Genomic DNA, 27199 nt, shown 5'->3' with positions numbered 1-27199 from the left:
TTTGATTTTATTTCTGATTTTATTTCTGATCAATCATCGATTAATGATGACTTTACATGGCACTTATCCTGTGAACTGAACGTCTGTCCCAATCAGCATGTAGTCCTGGAGACAGAAAAGCAACACTAGTTTGTCAAATATAGGACATGGACACACACTGGCTACAGTATAAGAGATATTGGATGTGAGAAGAGATGTGAGAAGAGATGTAGAAAGCAATGATCTCTTAGATATCTGACGTTACCTTCAGGACCTGCAGCTGAGTGTTGACAAGGTTCATCTTTCCAATAGAGGGAAGAGGAAAACCCTTCTCTAGGCGACCTATAAGATACAAATGCATGGTTTTCCAGTGGCCAATCAGTGCAGAAACAATTAATATAAATAAACAAGGAAATAAAGCACTCACCATTGACCTTAGGTATCACAACCACTTTCAGAACCATCAGGAAGATGTTGTCAAGAGATTGAACCTGTTTGATATCATTTCATTGTTTAGGTTCAGTGTTTCAGTGTTTAAAAAGCAAGTTATATGTATGTTATAAGCTCTGAAAATATAATTCTTACCTGAAACTGTCCCACATAACTAGTTCCCAGAGTCATCTCAATTCTGTGAAAAGCAGACAGTATTAATGTCAGTCTTTTTTGGTCAGTTTTTGAAGGGCTTTTGTTCCCCTTTTGCACCAATTATACTCACTTGTTCAGAGTGACAGCCCCAGCCAGCTTCACCCCAGTCACGTTCAGTCGAGCACTGACACTACCCTCCTGTAGAGATAAAGAGAGCTTGTAGAGTTAATTATCACTCTCAAAGTCTAAGCTACAGTATTCTACTTCCTGAGTGACTGACAGACTGACTGACCATGTTGAGGACAAAGAGGGGAGAGAGGGTGGTGTTGGGCTGGATGGCGTAGGCCGTCACTGTGCCGCTGGCCTGGACTGTCATGTTGTTGGGCTCAAGGGAGATGGTGGGCTCCTTCACCGTCTTCACCAGCAGCTTCATCATCATTCCAGGGAAACGCTTCGCTATCTGAAACAACACACATAATCTCTCTTTAAGCCTGAGAAGAATGTTAACTGTATCCTGAACACAGAGTAAATGTGTTTGAACAAAACGCACATTTTCATCTCTGGATGGACACTAAAGACAAACTCTTTTAATGATCAATATTTAATAGATTTTTTATTCTAAATAAATGAAGTCATATCATATGGAGGTAGAATGGTGATAGTGGGGTCTGGTGTATCACCTCTGGAATGAAGACTCCAAATGTTCCGGTGTTCAGTCGGATGGGAGAGCTAGGAGGGATCTGTCAGGGGGAAACAGTTATGTTTAACCTCACCCCTGAGACAGATGGGACTATGTTAAACCTTACTCCCTGTAGATGGGAATCAGATTCAGACTCACCATATCATCTGTGACATATAGGCTGAGTGCTCCAGCATTGTTGTACACGAAGCCTGCGGAGTTGGGGGTGAAGGCAGAGACCCCGATGTAGAGCATGTTGTTTTCCTGAGGCAGGGAGAAGGGCGTGGGGGAGAACGGAGGCTCCTGGTGCTTCCCAATGTTGTAGAACTCACCCTGCAGAGAGAGACGGACGGACAAAGATGGACACAGAGAGAGAGAGAGAGAGAGAGAGAGAGAGAGAGAGAGAGAGAGAGAGAGAGAGAGAGAGAGAGAGAGAGAGACACACAGACAGACAGACAGACAGACAGACAGACAGACAGACAGAGGGAGGGAGACAGAGGGAGACAGAGAGGGAGACAGAGAGAGGGAGACAGAGAGAGAGAGCGAGAATTGACATCTTGCCTTACTGAGCCCATATGTTTGTAGCGTTGAAAGGTAGATTAGGAGTCTGCAGTTTTTACCTTCAAGCTGAAGTCAATGGAGGACTTTGAAATGGTGGGTGATGACACCATGGAATATTCAATTTCAGCATACTGGTCCACTTTGGCTAGAACTTCAAGATGGCAGAAAATAAATATGTAGGATCCATTTAGTAGCCTATGAATAACACTGTAATATACAAATATGTTCATGAGGATAAGTGCTTAAAGGCCCAGTGCAGTCAAAATTATGTTTTGTATCATATTGTACAACAGCTGATGAAACTAACACTGTAAAAGTATGAAGAAAATGTGTCAGTGTTATTTCCTTATAGTTGCTGGTTGAAAATACACAGGACCTTCTAATCATCAGGTTTACACATGGGCAGGAGTTTCGGCTTTCCATGGTGACATCACCATGTGGTAAATTGGTTAATAGACCAATAACAAACCTCAGACCACTCCCAGATAGTCCTAGCAAAATTCTTGCTTGAGAAATAATTGTTTTGCAAAAAAGCTATTTTTGTTCATTTTAATGGAAATCTATTACAGTAATGTACTTCATTGTTACCCAGAAATTATTTGATATAAAACTGGCTACATTTGGCCTTCAAGTCTTGTTTTACCATTGAGAGTTTTGAGGTGTGGGTTCATGTCAGTAATAGCATCAGCCACTAGGGGGCAGATCTGTAATAATGAACAGAGGGATTATTATTGTCAAGAGAACAGAACAAGATTAACCTGTTTAGTTTGTAGTCTGGCATTACACTGTCCCTCACCTGTTTCTGCAGAGTACTGCGCAGGGCCTTGTCAATGTAGGACTTGAAAAGATTGTAAAGCCAACTGGAAAACAGGAACCAAAGTATTTGAGGAAACAAGTAAATCCACATTGCAACAATTTTTTGACATTGTGGTTTGATGATTCCTAAATCAGTAACATGCGTTCTCACAAAGTTTTTAGTACACCATAGTGTTAAGTGCCGCTATATACTCCAGTTACCTGGCCCCACCATGGAACTTGATGCTGGCTCTGCCAATGTTGGCCACACAGTTGACACTGCTGACCGTTGGCCTGCCAGTTTCATCACTCTTGATTGCAATACTGGCAGTGATGGTGAGTCCATTTACTGCCAGGTCGAAGGAGCCACTGTCTGTTCTTGATCGTTAACGAGAAAATAATGTTGTTTGAGTCCTTTGGGGTATAGACAGACAGACCCAAGAGAAAATTGTGCAGTGTTTTAGTGTTGTTCAATCCTGGTCCTGGGGATGTACTGGGTGTGCAGTTTTTTTGTTACAGCTTGCTTGGAAAAAAAGCCTGTACAATCCAGTTGGTCCCCAGGATCAAAATTGAGGGTGTTCAGACCATCCCTCATGCACTTACATGAACTTGAAGTATCGGACCTTCCAGTTCCCGTGCAGGTTGATGAAGGCATTAGTAATAGCCAGGCTGACTCCAGTACCTGGCACCAGTACCAAAGCAGACTTGGGAAGTTCCAGATTCACTATTGTCATTCTGGAGGATAGATCACAGTACATAGTTGGTAGGATAGAGGCGTGTTGTGAACACTACAGCCTTTGTAAGCACAGTTGATTATCAACAAATGCTTACATCAGATATGCAGACAATTGACAATGTGTTTGACTGCAATATATTTTTTGGGGAAAATATATTGGATTTAATCCCTTACCCTGTCAAACTGTACTTGACCTTCCCAATGGGAGGCACTTTCACTGTTCCAGAGAGATCTGGGACCTTAATGGTCTTAAGTTTCTGCTGCAGAGATGCTATCCCAATCTGTTTACCTGTGGACAGGACAGAGCAAGGCATTGAGGCAGAATGGGCTGTGAGGAGTATAGTATATTTACTGTACCTCTGCCACATGATCACAATACATAGCCTCATCTTGATCTAAAACCATGCAATATTATTGCCCATGCCTCAAACATACCATATTCAATGCCCTTGTCTGTGAGTTTGACCTTGACTCCAGGGTTGGCAGCCAGAGTTAAGGGGACTAGAGCCAACAGTGCCAGCCAATAGCATGGAGACATCTTGACTGCAGTCACCTGTAGGGAAGATGAACAAACAATAATATATCTACATTACAATACAGGTGTTGTTTATTGTCCAATGAATATAATTGGGAACATCCATATCTTATGACTTTTGGGCTTCCGTTTTCATGGGAGGAACATTAAGGTTGAACAGTTTCTTGTGTAAAGCCTTATTTTCCACTGTATTGAACGGTACTGATTTTCACTCTAGACACATGTGCACTGTAGTCTCAACACTAATATTGACCTACGTCTGACTTGATTTCTTTTGACCAATAATGAAACCATGTTTTGCCACAATCTTATAACTGATCAGGGGAATTTCTAGAATGGACAAATACTTCCTGGTTTGTTGCACACAGCTTCCCTGATACCATCAACACTTTGTGACACAAAGTCCCATATTTTAAATCATTTTACGGAGGAGTGGCACCTTCTTGGGCTCGCCAGTGAGAAAGCCAAAAAACGGAACGCACCTGAACTGCTAGCATCATTATCTGATAATCATAATAGATTCTATAAACACCATTTTTACCAGACCAACAAATGCTAATCCTTAATCCCCGTGATCAACACTGTGGGAGTGGTAACATCTTTCTGTTGTCTGGTAATTGATTCTCGACGAGAGACAATCAGACAATGTAATCAGCCACCACCGTGGCCTTACAGGTCCTGATTGGAGCCCTGGGGGATGGAGAAGAAACCCAAATGGAACAATCCAGACTTGATTCACTTGTGGCCTCTGAAAGTACTAAGTGCTTGTCTGTCAGAGTTGCAGATAAATCCACATGACCAGTGAGGAGTTAGCGGGTGAGCTGGGCCTATTTTGAACTATGTTTGCCTGAAATGAACAGAGGCAAGGAGAAGAAAGTAGACAGAGATGACCTGCTAAATCACAGACATTTGACTGGTGTGTTTGTCAAGGAACTCTGTATCCAGTGATAGAAAAAGTACCCAATTGTCATACTTGAGTAAAAGTATAGATACTTTAATAGAAAATGACTCAAGTAAAAGTGAAAGTCACCCAGTAAAATACTACTTAAGTAAAAGTCTAAAAGTATTTGGTTTTAAATATACTTAAGTATAAAAAGTAAAAGTATAAATAATTTACTTTATTATTTTACTTAAGTACTTTACACCACTGTCTGTATCTATAGAGAGTTGGCTGTTTGTTGATGGCTACCCCATTGGAATCAGTTTTAGGTTTGACAGAGAGAAACAGGCCAGTCTATTTTGTATGCAGTACCATTCATTACATATGAGATACAGATTGAATTAGAAAAAAGCATAATTACACATGCACGACTCTGTAGTTACCTACCTTATGCACTGGTAAGAAAGTGGTGAAGGATTTCTTCTGTTGTTGTCGCTCCCTGGCAAGCGGCAGGGCAGAGTGAAAGGAGAAGAGAATCACATGGCCTTTGATTCACTTCTCTGAACCAGGAAAAGCTGCTTGAGAAATGGGCTGACTGATACTTGACTACCCATTCTGTAAATAACGCAGAGAGCATGGAGAAAACATTGTGCAAAGAAGAACAATCTAGTCAATTTTAGCTATTCCCTTAGTTATGTCTGTAAATCCAATAGATTCGTATTTTCAGACCTTCATTCATACCTTTCAGAGAATGATTTGTTCAGGATATACAGTAAAGAGAAAGTAAACAATGAAATGTTTATGAGTGCCAATGAGAATTAGGTCACATGGTTTGATACAAATCCAACCAATAATTGTGGTAATAAAGGAATGTCTTGTAGAGTGTATAATTCGGTCATGGGCTCTTAAACATAATAATTAATTTGGTCTGGCTTCTTGAAGCGAAACTTTTTTTTTTTTTTTTTTTTTTTTTTTTTTGGGGGGGATGGATCAGCTTAATATTGCAGATAGATTGTATCTTCTATCAATGTAATTGTCTGCATCACTTCCAATCCCCCATGTTTTTTTTATTTTTTATATATATATTCCCCTTTATTACTTTTCAACCCCACCATCCTTTCCCTACTTGGAGTAAATTAGTGAACAACAATGCCCAGGCCTCTACTTCCGGTCTATACTTACTATCTACACCTTATGGACAGAGTTAATTTTACAATAATTATATATATATATATATATATATATATATATATATATATATATATATATATATATTTTTTTTTGCTCCTGAACCTCTTCTACTCTCAACCTCTCCGATCATTTTCATGATGTCCATCCGGTTTGCTTCTAAATGCCATATCTTTCTAACTGTGCTCTTTCCCAAAAGCTCCCAACATACAACCTATATACTTATTATGGACACAGTATGCTTACATTATTAGCTATCTTTGTTATTATTTGTTGTTATTTGTTATTAGTCCCATCCTTCAACTCTATTCAATACCTCCCATCTATCTCTTAACACCATCCATATAGGATTTCTATTTGCCATATATATTTCAACCGTACTGTGATGTTTTACAAAAGTTCTGAACCTTTCTATTCTCATTGCTTCTACAGATTGTGAATTAAAAATAAACATTTTTGCTAAAAGTATTATTATATTATTGATTGATTGACTATGACTTTTCAGATCACCCAGTAATGCTATCTGCAAGGTTAGTTCCAGGTAAATATTGCAATCCTTTAGCCATTCCTGGACCTGTGTCCAAAAACAAGCTACAAATGGACAGAACCAAAACAAATGATCTAATGATTCTATCTCTTCACAGCAAAATCTGCAGAGCTGGGAAGATTGTATCCCCCATATAAATAACATTCTATTGGTAGCAAGAATTTTATATAATAATTTAAATTGAAAGATTCAAATTTTTGAATCCGGTGTCGCTTTTGCGTGTCAGTTCATAAACACTATGCCATGGGATCGGTACGTCAAAGATCTCTTCCCAACTATTTTGCAATCTATATGGGACGGCTGTCAATCCTTTGGTCCTTAAGTGAAACTGATATACTTTTTTATTTATCACAGTTTTCCTTAACCAATTATGTTCTTTAATGCAAGGCCGACAGACAAGTTCCTTACATTCTCCCCCTTCAACTTTCCTCTTCCACTTTTGCGGTAAGGCTGCAATTATTTGGTTGTAATTTTGGGTAGAGCAGACATTTCCATATGTTTTTGTTAGCTGCATGTGCGACATAACTCCACCAGTCCTAACGATGATATTATTTACGAAGATTATACCTTTTTTAAACATTCTGTCAAAAAATAAAGGTTTTTTGTCAATTAGTATATTTGAATTTAACCACAATATTTGTTGCATTATTTGTTCTGTCGTTTCTGGAGGATTAAATTGAAATTGCAACCAACTTTCTATGGCTTGTTTTAGAAATAGTGACATTTGGGAGATTATTTCCTTTTCAAATAACTGAAAGTGAGAGGTTGTAATCTGAATAAAGGGAAAAAGGCCTTTCTTGAACAGTGGGTGAGACAATCTTACTAATTTGCTTGAGAACCAGTTCGGATTTAAGTATAACTTTTGGATGACTGAAGATTTTAGTGATAGGTCTAATGCTTTAATATTTAATAATTTCTGTCCTCCGAATTCATATTCATTATATAAATATGCTCTTTTAATTTTGTCTGGCTTGCCATTCCAAATAAAATTGAATATTTTTTTCACATATAATTTAAAAAACGGTTTGCTAGGCGTAGGCAAGACCATAAGCAAATAGGTAAACTGGGATAATACTAAAGAGTTAATCAGGGTGATTTTTCCACAAATTGACAGGTATTTTCCTTTCCATGGTAGTAAGATCTTATCTATTTTTGCTAACTTTCTATTAAAATTTATTGAAGTGAGATCATTTATTTCCTTTGGGATATGTATTCCGAGTATATCCACATCACCATCAGACCATTTTATTGGTAAACTACATGGTATTGTAAAAATTGTATTTTTTAGTGATCCAATACGTAATATAGTACATTTGTCATAATTTGGTTTTAATCCAGAGAGGTTAGAAAATGTATCTAGATCCTCTATGAGGCTGTGGAGGGATTCTAGTTGTGGATCTAAAAGAAAACATGAATCATCTGCGTACAATGACACCTTTGTTTTTAAGCCCTGTATTTCTAATCCTCTGATATTATTATTGGATCTGATTTTAATAGCTAACATCTCGATGGCCACAATAAATAGATATGCCGATAGTGGAGAACCTTGTTTCACTCCTCTTGACAGTTTAAAACTTTCTGAGAAATAGCCATTATTTACTATTTTACACCTAGGGTTACTATACTTGATTTTGACCCATTTTATAAGAGATTCTCCAAAATTGAAATGCTCCAGGCATTTATATATAAATTCCAGTCGAACTTTATCAAATGCCTTTTTGAAGTCTGCTATGAATAGCAGGCCTGGTTTCCCATATTTTCCATAGTGTTCTATTGTTTCCAATACTTGCCTTATATTATCTCCAATGTATCTTCCATGTAAAAAACCTGTCTGATTAGAATGAATAATATCCGACAATACCTTTTTAATTCTATGCGCTATACATTTTGCTAGGATTTTTGCATCACAACACTGAAGTGTAAGGGGCCTCCAATTTTGTAAATGGACTGGATCTTTATATTTTCCACTTGTATCCTGTTTCAGTAATAATGAGATCAGACCTTCTTCTTGAGTGTCAGATAATCTACCATTTACATAGGAGTGGTTAAAACATGCTAATAACGGTCCTCTTAGTATATCAAAAAAGGTTTGGTATACCTCGATTGGTATGCCATTCAACCCTGGAGTTTTCCCGGACTTAAAGTCTTTAATTGCATCCAGAAGTTCCTCCTCTGTAATTTCACCTTCACATGAGTCTTTCTGTGTGGCTGTTAATTTGACATTATCAATAGAAAAAAAATCTCTACAATTAGCTTCAGTTAGAGGAGATGGAGGCGACTGAAAAGAAAACATATGCTTAAAATACTTTGTTTCTTCCTTCAAAATATCATTAGGTGAATTATGGGTGACTCCGTCAATTGTAACCAGTTTCATTAAGTTCTTTTTGGTAGCATTCCTATGTTGAAGATTAAAAAAGAATTTTGTGCATTTTTCCCCATATTCCATCCAGTTTGCTTTATTTTTATAATATATTACACTAGATCTTTCTTGAATAAGTTTTTCCATTTCTTTTTGTTTTTCCTCTAATTTACTCTGAGCCTCTATGTTACAGTTTTTATTGCCATCTATCTGTTCTGTTAGACTTTCTATTTCCTTTCTTAGTATAAACTCTTTTGACCTAAATTGCTTTTGTTTTCGAGATGAGTACTGAATTGCATGGCCTCTAAAGGCACATTTAAAGGTGTCCCATACAATAAGGGGATTCGCTGTACCTATGCTATGTTGGAAAAAGTCAGTTATAAATTCCTTTGTTCTAATTATAAATAAATTATCATCTAATAGGCTTTGATAAAATTTCCAATATCCTCGCCCACGTGGAAATTCAGTCCGAGTAATGTATATGCCTATTATATGATGGTCCGACCGCATTCTGTCCCCTATCAACACTTTTTTTTACTTTTGGTGCCAACGAGAATGAGATAAGAAAGAAGTCAAGACGACTAGCTTGATTCAGTCTCCGCCATGTATATCTCACTAGATCAGCATATTTAAGCCTCCATATATCTACTAGTTCTAATGTATCCATGACATTCACAATTTCCTTAAGAGCATGTGGGTGATTGTTTATGGTGTGATTTCCTTTTCGGTCCATTGAGCTATTTAAAACAGTATTATAATCCCCCACCATAATAATATTGTCTTGAGTTGCTTGCAGGCTTGATAATTTATTATATATATTGTCAAAGAATTGTGGATCATCATTATTTGGTCCGTAAAGGTTAATGAGCCATATCTGTTTATGGTCCAATACCATATTTAAAATAATCCATCTACCTTGCGTATCTATTTGGACAATTTGCACATTCGGATCGAAATTACTATTAATTAATATCATCACCCCTTTTGAATTTCTTTGCCCATGGGAGAAGTATATTTCCCCCCCATTCTTTTTCCACGCTACTTCATCTCGAATTGTTGAATGAGTTTCCTGTATACAATAGATATTATATTCCTTCTCTTTGAGCCATGTAAATATTGTTCTTCTTTTGTTATTATCAGCTAAGCCATTACAATTATAACTGGCTATACTTATTTCACCATACACCATAATGAGATACAAGTTTCAAGTCTATTTATCATTATATATGTTTGTAAATTTACCAATAAAAAAATAGCGTAATGATTGAGTGTCCATATAGCTGTACCGTGATATTTGCATTGCTACGGAGTAACCCTTCAATTGTTCTCCACTAATTCCCCCGCTAAAGCCCCTCCCCATCCTAAGTTGAGCCGTCATCCCAGTGATCAGCATCCCACCCACGTCCCTCCGTATCCCTAAGGCCCCGAGAGGCCAGGACCCATCCATCGAAAACAGCACACAGTGCCACCCACAAAACAGAAGCAGGTTAACCGCCAAAAGCATTTCCAATGCTTTCACCTCTATATATATATATCTATATAACTATTTTTTTTATTTTTTATTATGCATATCCTATTTTCCATCATTATCAATTAATATGCGTAATAATGTCGGCAGTTCACGCATAGGATTCTAACATATAACCAGGATTGCCATTGTATTACATTTAATTCATTGACAAGCAATTATTATCCTAGCAAATAATTCCCGCGGTCCATCCCATACCCCCCCCCCAACATCCCCACCCCCCCCACAACAGATGCCAGACAAGCACACACGCACATACTCACATACTCCAAGACACTCAACCCCCCTCCTCCACAATCCACCATAAAATCCGATACTCAACGGCTGTTATATCCCAGAGCCCAACTCGAGAAATAACTTGATCTACGAGTGCACATACAGTTAAAGCTGATTGAGAAAGCATGCAGATTGAGCAGAAATTGATAACAATGTGAGATTTTATTAATCTACTTAATCTATGTCAAGTCCTAGGTGATGGAGATCAGTTCCACCCTCTTCACCTGAGACACAAACACTCTGATCCCCTGTTGTAACCATTTTCCCAAGCATCTCCATGCGGTCAGACCTTTGATTATTTTGTGCCACCTGGGCCACAATGATAAACCCCCTCTCTGATTGTCCGAGTGTGACCCCCTCCCCATGGGTTACTGCAGCCAGTGTAGCCAGCACTGCCACTATCTGGGTGGGCGTACCCCACCGGAATCCCCACCGGCTAGGTAAAAGGTCGTCAAGGTTCTCATTAGCAGCTTTGAGAATTTCCTTGTATATTATGCTCTCCCATCAGGGGGCTCTGGCTTTGTAGGACCAACCCTGCCAGGCAGGCTCAGAATCTTGAGGGGGCGGTGCTGCTCAAGTAGGTCTCTGACCGCATTTATTTCTCTGTTTAGGCTGCATATTCACAGCAGGTCCATAAAATAGATGGGAACTTCTCTTTGGTGTATGGGTCGCTCAGGTGGGTGTCCAGGTTATAGGGTTAGGGATCTTTCCATCATGATAGGACAATGAGTAATTAGATTAGATGTATACTATATTTAAAAATGTATATCCCTCATCTACACAAAATTGAAAGCTCCTCTCTCACTACCCCTGTTCATAGACCCCGGTCGGCTCTGGGATATGCAACCATTTCCCCTCTCACTCACTTAACGCCGCACCTTTTCAAACACAAAAATGCACACCACATGGTTGACTGGGGAAGAAATGGGCCGAGCGTGCAAACGCACCCGCATCCACATCTGCTGCAAGGGGGAGAGGACGCCAGAGAGAACACAGGACCAACCACAACAATCATCCGCCAAAACAACAACCTCCCGCCAAAAAATCCATGTTCTAATTATTTGTATATAAAGATGTATTATTCTGCTTGTTATATCGTTTTATCCATTTATAAAATACTATACTTACTATAAATGTTATTTAATATTACAATCCCTATTATTGCTAGTATCAGGTGCTCCAATATTTGACTCCTCTATTACAACTTTTAGAATAGCCATGGAGTAGTCTTTGTGTCTCTGAACATTTGGTTGTCAATATATAATTTATCCACCACTAGTGCAACACGTTTCCCTTTTAATCTGTTTTCCTTGAAGATTGGATACAGAACTTGAAGCGAAACTTGTTTGCAATAACCTAAGCTTTCGATTGTGATAATGAATATCCAACCAAGAAACCAAAACTGGCTTGTGGAACTTTTATATTTTCAGGATGGAAAAATAGCTTATTTTGCCATCAATTAATGGTTATGACATTTCAAATGATTCATTTGGGTTAAAATGCAATGCAAAAGAAATCCCAGTAAATGGCTGTCTAACACAATATCTGCCGATCATTTAAGCCAACCTTCGCATCAATTCCATCTCTGGGGTCCAGAGTACAACTTGTGAAACAATATAACTCTTAGGCCTATGTACTATGCTTTAGCCTAATACAGTGAGGGAAAAAAGTATTTGATCCCCTGCTGATTTTGTACGTTTTCCCACTGACAAAGACATGATCAGTCTATAATTTTAATGGTAGGTTTATTTGAACAGTGAGAGACAGAATAACAACAAAAAAATCCAGAGAAACGCATGTTATAAATTGATTTGCATTTTAATGAGGGAAATAAGTATTTGACCCCTCTGCAAAACATGACTTGGTGGCAAAACCCTTGTTGGCAATCACAGAGGTCAGACGTTTCTTGTAGTTGGCCACCAGGTTTGCACACATCTCAGGAGGGATTTTGTTCTTCTCCAAGTCATTAAGGTTTCGAGGCTGACGTTTGGCAAATCGAACCTTCAGCTCCCTCCACAGATTTTCTATGGGATTAAGGTCTGGAGGCTGGCTAGGCCACTCCAGGACCTTAATGTGCTTCTTCTTGAGCCACTCCTTTGTTGCCTTGGCCATGTGTTTTGGGTCATTGACATGCTGGAATACCCATCCACAACCCATTTTCAATGCCCTGGCTGAGGGAAGGAGGTTCTCACCCAAGATTTGACGGTACATGGCCCCATCCATCGTCCCTTTGAAGCGGTGAAGTTGTCCTGTCCCCTTAGCAGAAAAACACCCCTAAAGCATAATGTTTCCACCTCCATGTTTGACGGTGGGGATGGTGTTCTTGGGGTCATAGGCAGCATTCCTCCTCCTCCAAACACGGCGAGTTGAGTTGATGCAGTGGTTGTGGGTTCGGGATGCAGTGGTCTAAGGCGCTGCATCGCAGTGCTAGCTGTGCCATTAGAGATCCTGGTTCGAATCCAGGCTCTGTCGTAGCCGGCCGCGACCGGGAGACCCATGGGGCGGCGCACAATTGGCCCGGCGTCGTCCAGGGTAGGGGAGGGAATGGCCGGCAGGGATGTAGCTCAGTTGGTAGAGCATGGCGTTTGCAACGCAGGGGTTGTGGGTTCGATTCCCAGTACTCACTAACTGTAAGTCGCTCTGGATAAGAGCGTCTGCTAAATGACTAAAATGTAAAATGTAATGCCAAAGAGCTCCATTTTGGTCTCAACTGACCACAACATTTTCACCCAGTTCTCCTCTGAATCATTCAGATGTTCATTGGCAAACTTCAGACGGCCCTGTATATGTGCTTTCTTGAGCAGGGGGACCTTGCGGGCACTGCAGGATTTCAGTCCTTCACGGCGTAGTGTGTTACCAATTGTTTTCTTGGTGACTATGGTCCCAGCTGCCATGAGATCATTGACAAGATCCTCCCGTGTAGTTCTGGGCTGATTCCTCACCGTTCTCATGATCATTGCAACTCCACGAGGTGAGATCTTGCATGGAGCCCCAGGCCGAGGGAGATTGACAGTTCTTTTGTGTTTCTTCCATTTGTGAATAATCGCACCAACTGTTGTCACCTTCTCACCAAGCTGCTTGGCGATGGTCTTGTAGCCCATTCCAGCCTTGTGTAGGTCTACAATCTTGTCCCTGACATCCTTGGAGAGCTCTTTGGTCTTGGCCATGGTGGAGAGTTTGGAATCTGATTGATTGATTGCTTCTGTGGACAGGTGTCTTTTATACAGGTAACAAACTGAGATTAGGAGCACTCCCTTTAAGAGTGTGCTTCTAATCTCAGCTCGTTACCTGTATAAAAGACACCTGGGAGCCAGAAATCTTTCTGATTGAGAGGGGGTCAAATACTTATTTCCCTCATTAAAATGCAAATCAATTTATAACATTCTTGACATGCGTTTTTCTGGATTTTGTTGTTGTTATTCTGTCTCTCACTGTTCAAATAAACCTACCATTAAAATTATAGACTGATCATTTCTTTGTCAGTGGGCAAACGTACAAAATCAGCAGGGGATCAAATACTTTTTTCCCTCACTGTAGATAATAGAAAGAGTGATTTGTGAATATTGATCTTGACTTTCTTGTTACGTCACTGATTTGCCCAACAGGTACATAAGCACATTTAATGATTGGGGGTCTTGTTGACAATGGTAACAATATGTACTGTAAGAGATTATTTCATATTATCAGGCTTTAATTGGATGTAAACATCATACTGAGCAAACATCATGATGACTGTTTGATAATCTAATGTCTACACAGTGGTGTCAAGTACTTAAGTACAAATACTTTAAAGTACTACTTAAGTAGTTTTTTTTGGGTATCTGTACTTTACTTCACTATTTATGTTTTTGACAACTTTTACTTTTACTTCACTACATTCGTAATGAAAATAATGTACTTTTTACTCCATACATTTTCCCTGACACCAAAAAGTACCCATTACATGTTGAATGCTTAGCAGGACAGGAAAATGGTCCAATTCATTCACTTATCAAGAGAACACCTGGTCATCCCTACTGCCTCTGATCTGGCAGACTCTCTAAACACAAATGCATCGTTTGTAAATTATGTCTGAGTGTTGCAGTGTACCCCTGGTTATCCGTAAATTTTTAAAACAAGAAAATGGTGCCGTCTGCTTTGCTTAATATAAGGAATTTGAAATGATTTATACTTTTACTTTTGATACTTAAGTATATTTTAGTAATTACATTTACTTTTGGATACTTAAGTATATTTAGAACCAAATACTTTTAGACTTTATTTAGTATTTACTGGGTGACTTTCACTTTTACGTGAGTAAATTTCTATTAAGGTATTTATACTTTTACTAAAGTATGACAATTGGGTACTTTTTCCACCACTGTGTCTACATAACTTTCACTGCATTGCCTCACAATGACAAAGTAAATCAGTAGAAAGGTAAATTGAGAAAGGGGAAACCAAGGGCATTGCACTCAGGAAACAGGACACTTTCAAACGGCTTGTCAGGCCTGTAATGTGATTGTGCAGATGGCCTCAACTCCCTGTAGTCAGATATTTGAATAATGTGAGAAGAATACATTTGGTGAGAATCACAACATAGGGTACAAAATCAATGTTAGTTCTTAAAGGGGCAGTAGTCTATATTGGGTGTACAATGTTCAATTACAGCAATATTTAATCTGCAGTTATTCTTCTGCTATTTATCATGTTACTAATAATATTTACAAGTAAATGTTATCTTTTCATTATAATTATTGTCTTATCTTTTAACTAAATGCAATCTATTAGCTTCCAAAATGTAAGTAGGTATATTCTTAGCTGTCCGATAACAGGTTCTGATGAAATGTGTGTAATTACCTAGAATGCATTGAGTGAACGTTGGGAAAATATATTGATTCCTTTCTAAACATAGCAATCAATGTGAATACAAAGAGGATTCGGACCACAAAACAGTTGAAGTGAACTGGCAAAGGAGCTGAGTCCTTATTTAAAGGCAAAGGCAGTGTGAATAGAGTTCACTTTAAAGAGGACTGAGATCGGTTCTTTTGGAGGACTACAGTTGAAGTCAGAAGTTTACATACACTTAGGTTGAAGTCATTAAAACTCGTTTTTCAACCACTCCACAAATTTCTTGTTAACAAACTATAGTTTTGGCAAGTCGGTTAGGATATCTACTTTGTGCATGACACAAGTAATTTTTCAATTGTTTACAGACAGATTATTTCACTTATAATTCACTGTATCACAATTCCAGTGGGTCAGAAGTTTACATACACTAAGTTGACTGTGCCTTTAAACAGCTTGGAAAATTCCAGAATATGATGTCATGGCTTTAGAAGCTTCTGATAGGCTAATTGACATAATTTGAGTCAATTGGAGGTGTACCTGTGGATGTATTTCAAGGCCTACCTTCAAACTCAGTGCCTCTTTGCTTGACATCATAGGAAAATCAAAAGAAATCAGCCAAGACCTCAGAATAAAATGTGTAGACCTCCACAAGTCTGGTTCATCCTTGGGAGCAATTTCCAAGCGCCTGAAGGTACCATGTTCATCTGTACAAACAATAGTACGCAAGTATAAACACCATGGGACCACGCAGCCATCATACCGCTCAGGAAGGAGACATGTTCTGTCTCCTAGAGATTAACGTACTTTGGTGCGAAAAGTGAAAATCAATCCCAGAACAACAGCAAAGGACCTTGTGGAGATGCTGGAGGAAACAGGTACAAAAGTATCTATATACACAGTAAAATGAGTCCTATATCGACATAACCTGAAAGGCTACTCAGCAAGGAAGAAGCCACGGCTCCAAAACCGCCATTAAAAAGCCAGACTATGGTTTGCGACTGCACATGGGAACAAATATCTTACTTTTTGGAGAAATGTCCTCTGGTCTGATGAAACAAAAATAGAACTGTTTGGCCATAATGACCATCGTTATGTTTGGAGGAAAAAGGGGAAGGCTTGCAAGCCAAAGAACACCATCCCAACCGTGAAGCACGGGGGTGGCAGCATCATGTTGTGGGGGTGCTTTGCTGCAGGAGGGACTGGTGCACTTCACAAAATAGATGGCATCATGAGGAAGGAAAATGATGTGGATATATTGAAGTAACATCTCAAGACATCAGTCAGGAAGTTAAAGCTTGGTCGCAATTGGGTCTTCCAAATGGACAATGACCCCAAGCATCCTTCCAAAGTTGTGGCAAAATGGCTTAAGGGCAACAAAGTCAAGGTATTGGAGTGGCCATCACAAAGCCCTGACCTCAATCCTATAGAAAATGTGTGGGCAGAACTGAAAAAGCGTGTGCGAGCAAGGAGGCCTACAAACCTGACTCAGTTACACCAGCTCTGTCAGGAGGAATGGGCCAAAATTCACCCAACTTATTGTGGGAAGCTTGTGGAAGGCTACCCGAAATGCTAACACTAATTTAGTGTATGTAAACTTCTGACCCACTGGGAATGTGATGAAAGAAATAAAAGCTCTCTACTATTATTTTGACATTTCACATTCTTAAAATAAAGTGGTGATCCTAACTGACCTAAAACAGGGAATTTTTACTAGGATTAAATGTCAGGAATTGTGAAAAACTGAGCTTAAATGTATTTGGCTAAGGTGTAGGTAAACTTCGGACTTCAACTGTATATGTGAAAACACCCTAGAGATCAGCCCAGGACCTGTGTGGGTGGAACGATGGAAATGTGAAAGATGATCTTACCTCGACAGGAAGTGGCTGGTCAGCCCACACACACACACACACACACACACACAGCCCCCATCAACCATAGGTGCTTTCAAGACAACTGGAAACTCGGGGAAAAAACAAGGTCAAATCATGACATCAGTGATCTTTAGGATGGAAAGTTGGATTTCTACAAAGATGCCAGAGTTTCCGACTTGGAATTCCGACTTGGATGACCGCTCAAATCAATTTTACCAGTAGGAGCTAGTTTTTTTCCGAGTTCCCAGTTGTCTTCAACGCACTGAAGTCTGAGATTTCCGAGTTTCCAGTTGCTTTGACAAGGCATATGTCCGGTCAAGGTACCCTCTCATTCTGCCATACGACAACATTTTATATTTTATATCACAGCAAGACTTATCTCTCCTTCAATTATACTGTATGTATGAACACATATCATGTCAAGCTTTGCTATGATGTATTGTTTATTTAAATGGCTAGGTGCTTATAAGGGCATTAGTAGTCACTTATAAGAAACAAACAATTCAAAGCACTTGAAGACAGTTGTCAAATGAAAAAAAGCTTTAATGATGTTTGTTTATTTATACAAATGTATTAATTATAAATTACATAATTGAATAGAAGTGGAAAACCGAAAAGATTGGAAGATACAGTATTTAAGCATTTCAGAATGTGGTTTATTGTTTGAGAGTATACATGTACAGTGTAATAGATTTGATTTGCGAACCTTAATTACATGTCTCATTGGTTTGATTTGATTTGATTTGACGTATGACAATCGATTAATGATGACTTGCATTCTGATTTACATGGCACTTATCCTGTGAACTGAACGTCTGTCCCAATCAGCATGTAGTCCTGGAGACAGAAAAGCAACAGTAGTTTGTCAAATATAGGACATGGACACACACTGGCTACAGTATAAGAGATATTGGATGTGAGAAGAGATGTGAGAAGAGATGTAGAAAGCAATGATCTCTTAGATATCTGACGTTACCTTCAGGACCTGCAGCTGAGTGTTGACAAGGTTCATCTTTCCAATAGAGGGAAGAGGAAAACCCTTCTCTAGGCGACCTATAAGATACAAATGCATGGTTTTCCAGTGGCCAATCAGTGCAATGTTTATAGAATGTAAATAATGTATAATGTACAGTGAAACAAAGCATTCACCATTGACCTTTGGTATCACAGCCACTCTCAGATCCATCAGTAAGAAGTTGTCAAGTCCAACTTGTTTGATACAATTTCACTGTTTAGATTCAGTGTTCAGTCTTAAACTGACAGTCCCCGAAATCGGGTACTAGAATTAATTTAAAAAATATGTATATGTTTACGTTACTTATTTTAATGATATCCCACTGTCAGAAGGCAGCCATCCAGACCTTGCTACAGTAGGACCATGTAAACGTCCTCTGTGGAATAAATTTATATTAGCATCATTACATCCATTTATATCACTTCACTGCAACGTTACATCAAAGGGGCGGTCCTTAGAAAAACATTTATCCAGCTCGACTGCTTCAGGGCACAGCCATGGCAAAGCAATCGCCGAATTTGTCTCGAGCAGGCGGATCTAAATAAATAAAGTTCATAGCTCTACGATAAAGAAAGTGACCTACACACTTCCTTAAACCTAAAATAAGTCAATCATAAATTTTGTGTGGAAGTCAAACATTTGTATTACATCGGAGGCAGACACATTGCATATGCTCAGAACGACAAAATCGATCCCTTTACATAGCCCTTCACCTCTTGTCTATAGGAGGGACACACGCTGTTTAAATGGCCCAAATGTTGATTTAGACATTCACAAATGTAACAGATTTTGACTATCACTAATGTCATGATATGTTTGGTAAAGTAATAAAGGTGAAATATTTTGAGTAGATGTTCCTAAAACAGACTATAACTATATATGGACATACTGTATTATAGAGTATGAAAAGGCTTATTCATTCACAATTTTTTTTAATCATATCAAATCAAATTCTATTTGTCACATGCACCAAATACAGCCTTACAGTGAAATGCTTACTTACAAGCCCTTAACCAACAATGCAGTTTTAAGAAAGAATACCCCAAAAATTATAATATAGAAGTAACAAATAATTAAAGAGCAGCAGTAAAATAACAATAGCGAGGCTATATACAGGGGGTACTGGTACAGAGTCAATGTGCGGGGGCACCGGTTAGTCAAGGTAATTGAGGTAATATGTACATGTAGGTAGAGTTATTAAAGTGACTATGCATAGATAATAAACAGAGAGTAGCAGCAGCGTAAAATGGGGGGATGCAAATAGTCTGGGTAGCCATTTGATTAGATGTTCAGGAGTCTTATGGCTTGGGGGTAGAAGCTGTTTAGAAGCCTCTTGGACCTAGACTTGACGCTCCGGTACCGCTTGCCGTGCGGTAGCAGCGAGAACCATCTATGACTAGGGTGGCTGGAGTCTTTTTAGGGCCTTCCTCTGACACCGCCTGGTATAGAGGTCCTGGATGGCAGGAAGCTTGGCCGTACGCACTACCCTCTGTAGTGCCTTGCGGTCGGAGGCCGAGCAGTTGCCATACCAGGCAGTGATGCAAACAGTCAGGATGCTCTCGATGGTGCAGCTGTCGTGCCCTCTTCACGACTGTCTTGGTGTGCTAGGACCATGTTAGTTTGTTGGTGATGTGGACACCAAGGAACTTGAAGCTCTCAACCTGCTCCACTACAGCCCTGTCGATGAGAATGGGGGTGTGCTCGGTCCTCTTCTTTTTCCTGTAGTCCACAATCATCTCCTTTGTCTTGATCACGTTGAGGGAGAGGTTGTTGTCCTGGCACCACACGGCCAGGTCTCTGACCTCCTCCCTATAGGCTGTCTCATCGTTATCGGTGACCAGGCCTACCACTGTTGTGTCATCTGCAAACTTAATGATGGTGTTGGAGTCGTGCCTGGCATGAGTGAACAGGGAGTACAGGAGGGGACTGAGCACGCACCCCTGAGGGGCCCCCGTGTTGAGGATCAGCGTGGTGGATGTGATGTTACCTACCCTTACCACCTGGGGGCGGCCCGTCAGGAAGTCCAGGATCCAGTTGCAGAGGGAGGTGTTTAGTCCCAGGGTCCTTAGCTTAGTGATGAGCTTTGAGGGCACTATGGTGTTGAACGCTGAGCTGCAGTCAATGAATAGCATTCTCACATAGGTGTTCCTTTTGTCCAGGTGTGAAAGGGCAGTGTGGAGTGCAATAGAGATTGCATCATCTGTGGATCTGTTGGGCCGGTATGCAAATTAGGGTGGGTCTAGGGTTTCTGGGATAATGTTGTTGATGTGAGCCATGACCAGCCTTTCAAAGCACTTCATGGCTACAGACGTGAGTGCTACGGGTCGGTAGTCATTTAGGCAGGTTACCTTAGTGTTCTTGGGCACAGGGACTATGGTGGTCTGCTTGAAACATGTTGGTATTACAGACTCAGACAAGGAGAGGTTGAAAATGTCAGTGAAGACACTTGCCAGTTGGTCAGCGCATGCTCGGAGTACAAATCAAATCAAATCGTATTTGCCACATGCGCCGAATACAACATGTCACGCCCTGGCTCGGGGGACTTTCGTATGTTGAGCCAGGGTGTTAGTTTCTATGTTTTGTGTTGTAGGTTGTGGGTCTAGTTTTGCTTTTCTATGTTGGCCAGGGTGGCTCCCAATCAGAGACGGCTGTAGCTCGTTGTCTCTGATTGGGAGTCATACTTAGGTAGCCGTTAGGCTTTCATTCTTTGTGGTTTCTTGTTCTTATTTGGTTTGTGTTCAACCGTAGACATCACGTTATCGTCTGTTGTTTTGATCGTGTGATCATTTATATAATAAATATGTTCACCTTCAACGCTGCGCATTGGTCCTCCTCCTTAGACGATCGTGACAGAAGAAACCACCCCAACTGGACCAAGCAGCGAGTCGAGGAGCCATCGCCAGGGAGATCCCTAGCAGATCTCCGTGGCAGCCTCGACTGGGTCAAGCCGAGGGAAGAGCAGAGAGAGTGGACTTGGGAACAATGGAGGAAGAGCTTCGACTGGGTCAAGCCCATTGAGGAGCTGAATAGCGGGAGTTGGAGACAGAAGAGCGAGAGTTGGGCGAGAACGATAGAGGCCTGGCCCACGGGGAGGAGAGACCCCCAGAAATTTTTTAGGGGGGGGCTCACGACGTCGGGGCAGCAGGAGGCCGCGATAGAGCGGTCCAGCGGGTTGGCAGAGGAGGCCGCCAGGTTACGGGGGCCACTGGTCGAAGAGGGGATGGAAGGTGGAGAGGCACGGCGAGAGGTACTGGGGTGTGTTACCAGTCCGGTCCGGCCCGTTCCAGATCCCGGTGTAGGGCCAGTGGTGTGTGTCCCCAGTACGGTCCAGTCTGTTCCTGCTCCCCGCACCAAGTCAGTGGTGCGCTTCGTCAGCCCGGCTCGGCCCGTTCCTGCTCCCCGCACCAAGTCAGTGGTGCGCTCGTCAGCCCGGCTCGGCCCGTTCCTGCTCCCCGCACCAAGTCAGTGGTGCGCCCGTCAGCCCGGCTCGGCCCGTTCCTGCTCCCCGCACCAAGTCAGTGGTGCGCTTCGTCAGCCGGCTCGGCCCGTTCCTGCTCCCCGCACCAAGTCAGTGGTGCGCTCGTCAGCCCGGCTCGGCCCGTTCCTGCTCCCCGCACCAAGTCAGTGGTGCGCTTCGTCAGCCCGGCTCGGCCCGTTCCTGCTCCCCGCACCAAGTCAGTGGTGCACTTCGTCAGCCCGGTTTGGCCCGCTCCTGCTCCCCGCACCAAGTCAGGGGTGCGTTTCGTCAGTCCGGCTCGGGCCGTCCCTGCTCCCCACACCAAGCCAGTGGTGTGCGTCGTCAGTCCGGCACAGCCCGTGCCTGTTCCACTGGTGCCTGGTTCGGCACGGGTCAGCTGCTTCACGCCGGAGCTAGAGCAATCCGCTCCACCAGTGTGCAGTCCAGCTCCGGTCAGCAGGGCCAGACCGGACCAGGGGTACTTTGGGGGGTTAGAGAGCGAGTGGGGATCATGCCCAGAGCCGGATCCGCCGCCTAGGCGGAGTGCCCACCCGGTCCCTCCCCTGTTGTGTTTGGTTGGCGCGGTCGGAGTCCGCGCCTTTAGGGGGGGGTACTGTCACGCCCTGGCTCGGGGGACTTTCGTATGTTGAGCCAGGGTGTTAGTTTCTATGTTTTGTGTTGTAGGTTGTGGGTCTAGTGACTCCAACTCTGAATTGAGGATAGATTGGGAGTCAGAAATCTGGAGTTCTCACCTTCAGACTGAAGTCAATGGATGATTTCAAAATGGAATGTTCAATTTCAGCATCTTTGTCCTCTTTGGCTAGAACTTCAAGATGGCAGAAAATATGAAATATTTAGGATCCATTTAGTAGCCTATGAATAACACAATAATAAACACATATGTTAATTACTATAAGTTCTGTAAGTCTTGTTTTACCGTTGATCGTTTTGTTGTGGGTTCATGTCAGTAATAGCATCAGCCACTAGGGGGCAGATCTGTAATAATGAACAGAGGGATTATTATTGTCAAGAGAACAGAACAAGATTAACCTGTTGAGTTTGTAGTCTGGCATTACACTGTCCCTCACCTGTTTCTGCAGAGTACTGCGCAGGGCCTTGTCAATGTAGGACTTGAAAAGATTGTACAGCCTGCTGGAAAAGAGGAACCAAATCATTTGAGGAAACAAGTAACACAATTAATCCACATTGCAATCATTTTATGACATTGTGTTTTGATTATGCTTCCTAACGGAAGCTTCCTATCGGTAACATGCGCTCTCACAAAGTTTTATGTGCACCATATTGTTTAGTACAGATACATGTACACTACCGTTCAAAAGTTTGGGGTCACTTAGAAATGTCCTTGTTTTCGAAATAAAATTTTAAAAATGGTCCATTCAAATAACATAAAGTTGATCAGAAATACAGTTGTAAACGGCTATTGTAGCTGGAAACTGCTGATTTTTAATGGAATATCTACATAGGCGTACAGAGGCCCATTATCAGCAACCTTCAGTCCTGTGTTCCAATGGCACGTTGTGTTTGCTAAATCAAATTTATCATTTTAAAAGGCTAATTGATCATTAGAAAACCATTTTTCAATTATGTTAGCACAGCTGAAAACTGTTGTGCTGATTAAAGAAGCAATAAAACTGGCCTTCTTGAGACTAGTTGAGTATCTGGAGCATCAGCAATTGTGGGTTCGATTACAGGCTCAAAATGGCCAGAAACAAATAACTTTCTTCTGAAACTCGTCAGTCTATTCTTGTTCTGAGAAATGAAGGCTATTCCATGTGAGAAATTGCCAAGAAACTGAAGATCTCGTACAATGCTGTGTACTACTCCCTTCACAGAATAGAAAGAGGAGTGGGAGGCCCCGGAGCACAACTGAGCAAGAGGACAAATACATTAGAGTGTCTAGTTTGAGAAACAGGTGCCTCACAGGTCCTCAACTGGCAGCTTCATTAAATAGTACCCGCAAAACACCAGTCTCAACATCAACAATGAAGAGGCGACTCCGGGATGCTGACCTTCTAGGCAGAGTTGCAAAGAAAAAGCCATATCTCAGACTGGCCAATAAAAAGAAAAGATTAAGATGGGCAAAAGAACACAGACACTGGACAGAGTGGAAGACTAATCGAAGTTTGAGGTGTTCGGATCACAAAGAAGAACATTTGTGAGACGCAGACCAAATGAAAAGATGCTGGAGGAGTGCTTGATGCCATCTGTCAAGCATGGTGGAGGCAATGTGATGGTCTGGGGTGCTTTGGTGGTAGTAAAGTGGGAGATTCGTACAGGGTAAAAGGGATCTTGAAGAAGGAAGACTATCACTTCATTTTGCAATGCCATGCCATACCCTGTGGACGGAGCTTGATTGGAGCCAATTTCCTCCTACAACAGGACAATGACCCAAAGCACAGCTCCAAACTATGCAATAACTATTTAGGGAAGAAGCAGTCAGCTGGTATTCTGTCTATAATGGAGTGGGCAGCACAGTCACCGGATCTCAACCGTATTGAGCTGTTGTGGGAGCAGCTTGACCGTATGGTACGTAAGAAGTGCCCATCAAGCCAATCCAACTTGTGGGAGGTGCTTCAGGATGCATGGGGTGAAATCTCTTCAGATTACCTCAACAAATTGACAACTAGAATGCCAAAGGTCTGCAAGGCTGTAATTGCTGCAAATTGAGGATTATTTGACGAAAACAAAGGACACAATTATTATTTCAATTAAAAATTATTATTTCTAACCTTGTCAATGACTACATTTCCTATTCATTTTGCTATATTTCCTATTCAAACTTATTTCATGTATGTTTTCATGGAAATCAAGGAAATGTCTAAGTGACCCCAAACTTTTGAACGGTAGTGTATGTACTCCAGTTACCTGGCCCCACCATGGAACTTGATGCTGGCGCTGCCCACGTTGGCCACACAGTTGACACTGCTGACCGTTGGCCTGCTAGTCTTATCACTCTTGGGTGCAATACTGGCAGTGATGGTGAGTCCATTTACCACCAGGTCTAAGGAGCCACGGTCTTTTCTATAATGTCACACAGAAAGTAAGAACTGTTGATTGAGCTCCTTGGAGTATGGATAGACCCAAGAGGAAATTGTACAGTGTTTTAAGTGGCTAGTGTGCTAGTCATGTGCTGGAACAAAAACCTGCACAACCCAGTGGTTCCCTAGAACCAGGGAAGAAGAACACTCATGCACTCACATGAACCTGAGGTATCGGACCGTCCAGTTCCCGTGCAGGCTGATGAAGGCATTAGTAATAGCCAGGCTGACTCCAGTACCTGGCACCAGTAGCAAAGCAGACTTGGGAAGTCCCAGATTCACTATCGTCATTCTGGAGGATAGAACACAGTACATAGTTGGTAGGATAGGGGCGTGTTGTGAGCACTATAGCATTTGTAAGCACAGTTGATTATCAACCAAGAGATGCAGACAATGTATTTGACTGCAATGTATTTGAAAAGGAGACTTTTGATTTGTTCCCTTACCCTGTCAAGCTGTACTTGACCTTGCCAATGGTCACACTAAATTTTCTCCAGAAAGATCTGGGACCTTAATGGTCTTAAGTTTCTGCTGCAGAGATGCCATCCCAATCTGTTCACCTATGAATGGGACAGAGCAAAGCATTGAGGCAGTATGGGCTGTGAGGAGTATAGTGTACAGTGCCTAGTCTTCACATTATGCTGCCTTAAACAAGGCAAAGTGAAAGAAAAGCAATATTTGTGTATGTTTTTTAAGCAGACTGGACCACTCAGGATCACTCAACATCACTTGGAAAGCCATGCTTGTGTGTCTGGCATTAAAATGTGTGTAATTGTCCCGCTGATTGTAACTTACCAGGGCTTTGCTCCGTTCATATTTATTTTGATCCTAAGAAACTCCCCAGTCCCTGCTGGTGACAAGCATACCCTTAACATGATGCTGCCACCACAATACTTGAAAATACAGAGGATCAACAACATTGCATTCTCTCCACATTACTGGCCTGTATGAAAAAGTGAAAAGAAGGAAGCCTGTGCTAAAAATCCTCGATTCTCTTTACAAAAAGGCTGTTAAGGAATACTGCAAGACAACACGGCAAAGAAATTAACTTTTTGGCCTAAATTAAAAACTACAGTTTTGGGTCAAATCCAATACAACACAACACAGAGTGAAACCCTCTGTATTTTCAAGTATTGGGGTGGCAGCATCATGTTAAGAGCTTGAGCAATTTTGACAAAAACAATGGATATATATTATCCTTAGAGTTGCTAGAATCTCATTAGAAGCTGTAATGGCGGCCATATGTGCTTCCACCAATACTAACTCTGGGGTATGAAGACATATGCAATCAAGACAGCTCTTTTTATTTTTTTATTACTAATTTGGAAAATGTTCTTTTTTTTTTCTTTCGCATTGAAAATTGAGTAGGTTGTCTAGATCATTTTAAAGAAAGTTTTAAGGCAGCAAAATGTGAAGACTGTGCAAGGGGCCTTTCACTGTACAGCAGCATTTACTGTACCTCTGCCACATGATCACAATACATAGCCTCATCTTGATATAAAACCATGCAATATTATTGCCCCTGCCTCAAACCTACTATAGTCAATGCCCTTGTCTGTGAGTTTGACCTTGACTCCAGGGTTGGTGGCCAGAGTTAAGGGGACTAGAGCAAACAGAGCCAGCCAATAGCATGGAGACATCTTAACTGCAGTCACCTGTAGGGAAGATGAACAAACAATAATATATCTACATTACAATACAGGTTTATTGTTATTGTCCAACTAAGAATGGAAATGTGAGTTATGAGTTACATCGTATTAGAAAGAAGTGTCATTAGGCATGCACGACTGTAGTTACCTATGCACTGGTAAGAAAGTGGCGAAGGACTTCTCCTGTTATTGTTGCACCCTGGCTGGTGGCAAGGCAGAGTGAAAGGAAAGAGATGCACATGGCCTTTTATTCACTTCTTTGGACCAGGAAGAGCTGCTTGAGAAATGGACTTACTGAGACAACCCATTCTGTAGGGAACAGAGAGAGCATGGAGCAAACATTGTGCAAGGAAGGGCAATCTAGTCAATGTTTCCATAGTTGGGCAATTCCATGACAGGATGGCCCAAAGATATTTATGATGTTTTGGATCTTCCTGAAATGAAATCCATAAAAATATCCTTTGGTGGAAGGATGTTTGGCATACCTTTGAAATCTGTATCCAATTCTTTACATTTTTATAACTAATTTTGGCCTTCTTTTAGACACTACAACGATGAGTCTGTAGATGCTACAAAACCAGTGTTGGTGTCATCTGAAACCTTACAGTGTATTCTGAAATATGAGTAGTGTTTAGATTAAGAATACATTTTATTTACATTATGTGATGTC

General features: G+C 41.1%; 1 protein-coding gene, 1 long non-coding RNA gene and 1 pseudogene across 3 annotated transcripts; all 3 read right to left on the bottom strand.

Annotated features, from left to right (window-relative positions):
* On the bottom strand, positions 1–5310 carry LOC121575806 (bactericidal permeability-increasing protein). 2 transcript variants are annotated; one of them, XM_041889096.2, is made up of 16 exons: positions 5194–5310; positions 3771–3888; positions 3510–3624; positions 3203–3334; positions 2822–2977; positions 2601–2664; positions 2448–2508; positions 1864–1955; positions 1403–1576; positions 1245–1304; positions 857–1024; positions 695–762; positions 565–607; positions 407–470; positions 245–321; positions 1–105 (listed from the first exon to the last, which is right to left on the bottom strand). In XM_041889096.2, the coding sequence occupies exons 2-16, from the start codon at positions 3871–3873 to the stop codon at positions 64–66; spliced, it is 1419 nt and encodes a 472-aa protein (XP_041745030.1). In that variant the 5' UTR covers positions 3874–3888; positions 5194–5310; the 3' UTR covers positions 1–63. The 2 variants fall into 2 exon arrangements, with proteins under 2 accessions (XP_041745030.1, XP_041745029.1); XM_041889095.2 differs by having other exon boundaries at positions 5198–5307.
* A 12822-nt stretch (positions 5311–18132) lies between these two features.
* Positions 18133–18511, bottom strand: LOC121575807. Its single transcript, XR_006002380.1, has 3 exons — positions 18499–18511; positions 18326–18402; positions 18133–18186 (listed from the first exon to the last, which is right to left on the bottom strand). It is a non-coding gene; the product is annotated as an uncharacterized LOC121575807 (long non-coding RNA).
* Positions 18512–22552: 4041 nt separating this feature from the next.
* LOC121575757 lies at positions 22553–26520 on the bottom strand (annotated as a pseudogene).
* Between the last annotated feature and the right edge of the window lie 679 nt (positions 26521–27199).

Source organism: Coregonus clupeaformis, chromosome 10 (genome assembly GCF_020615455.1).
Source record: "Coregonus clupeaformis isolate EN_2021a chromosome 10, ASM2061545v1, whole genome shotgun sequence".
NCBI classification, from domain to species: Eukaryota; Metazoa; Chordata; class Actinopteri; order Salmoniformes; family Salmonidae; genus Coregonus; species Coregonus clupeaformis.
This window is presented reverse-complemented; position numbering and strand designations above follow the sequence as displayed.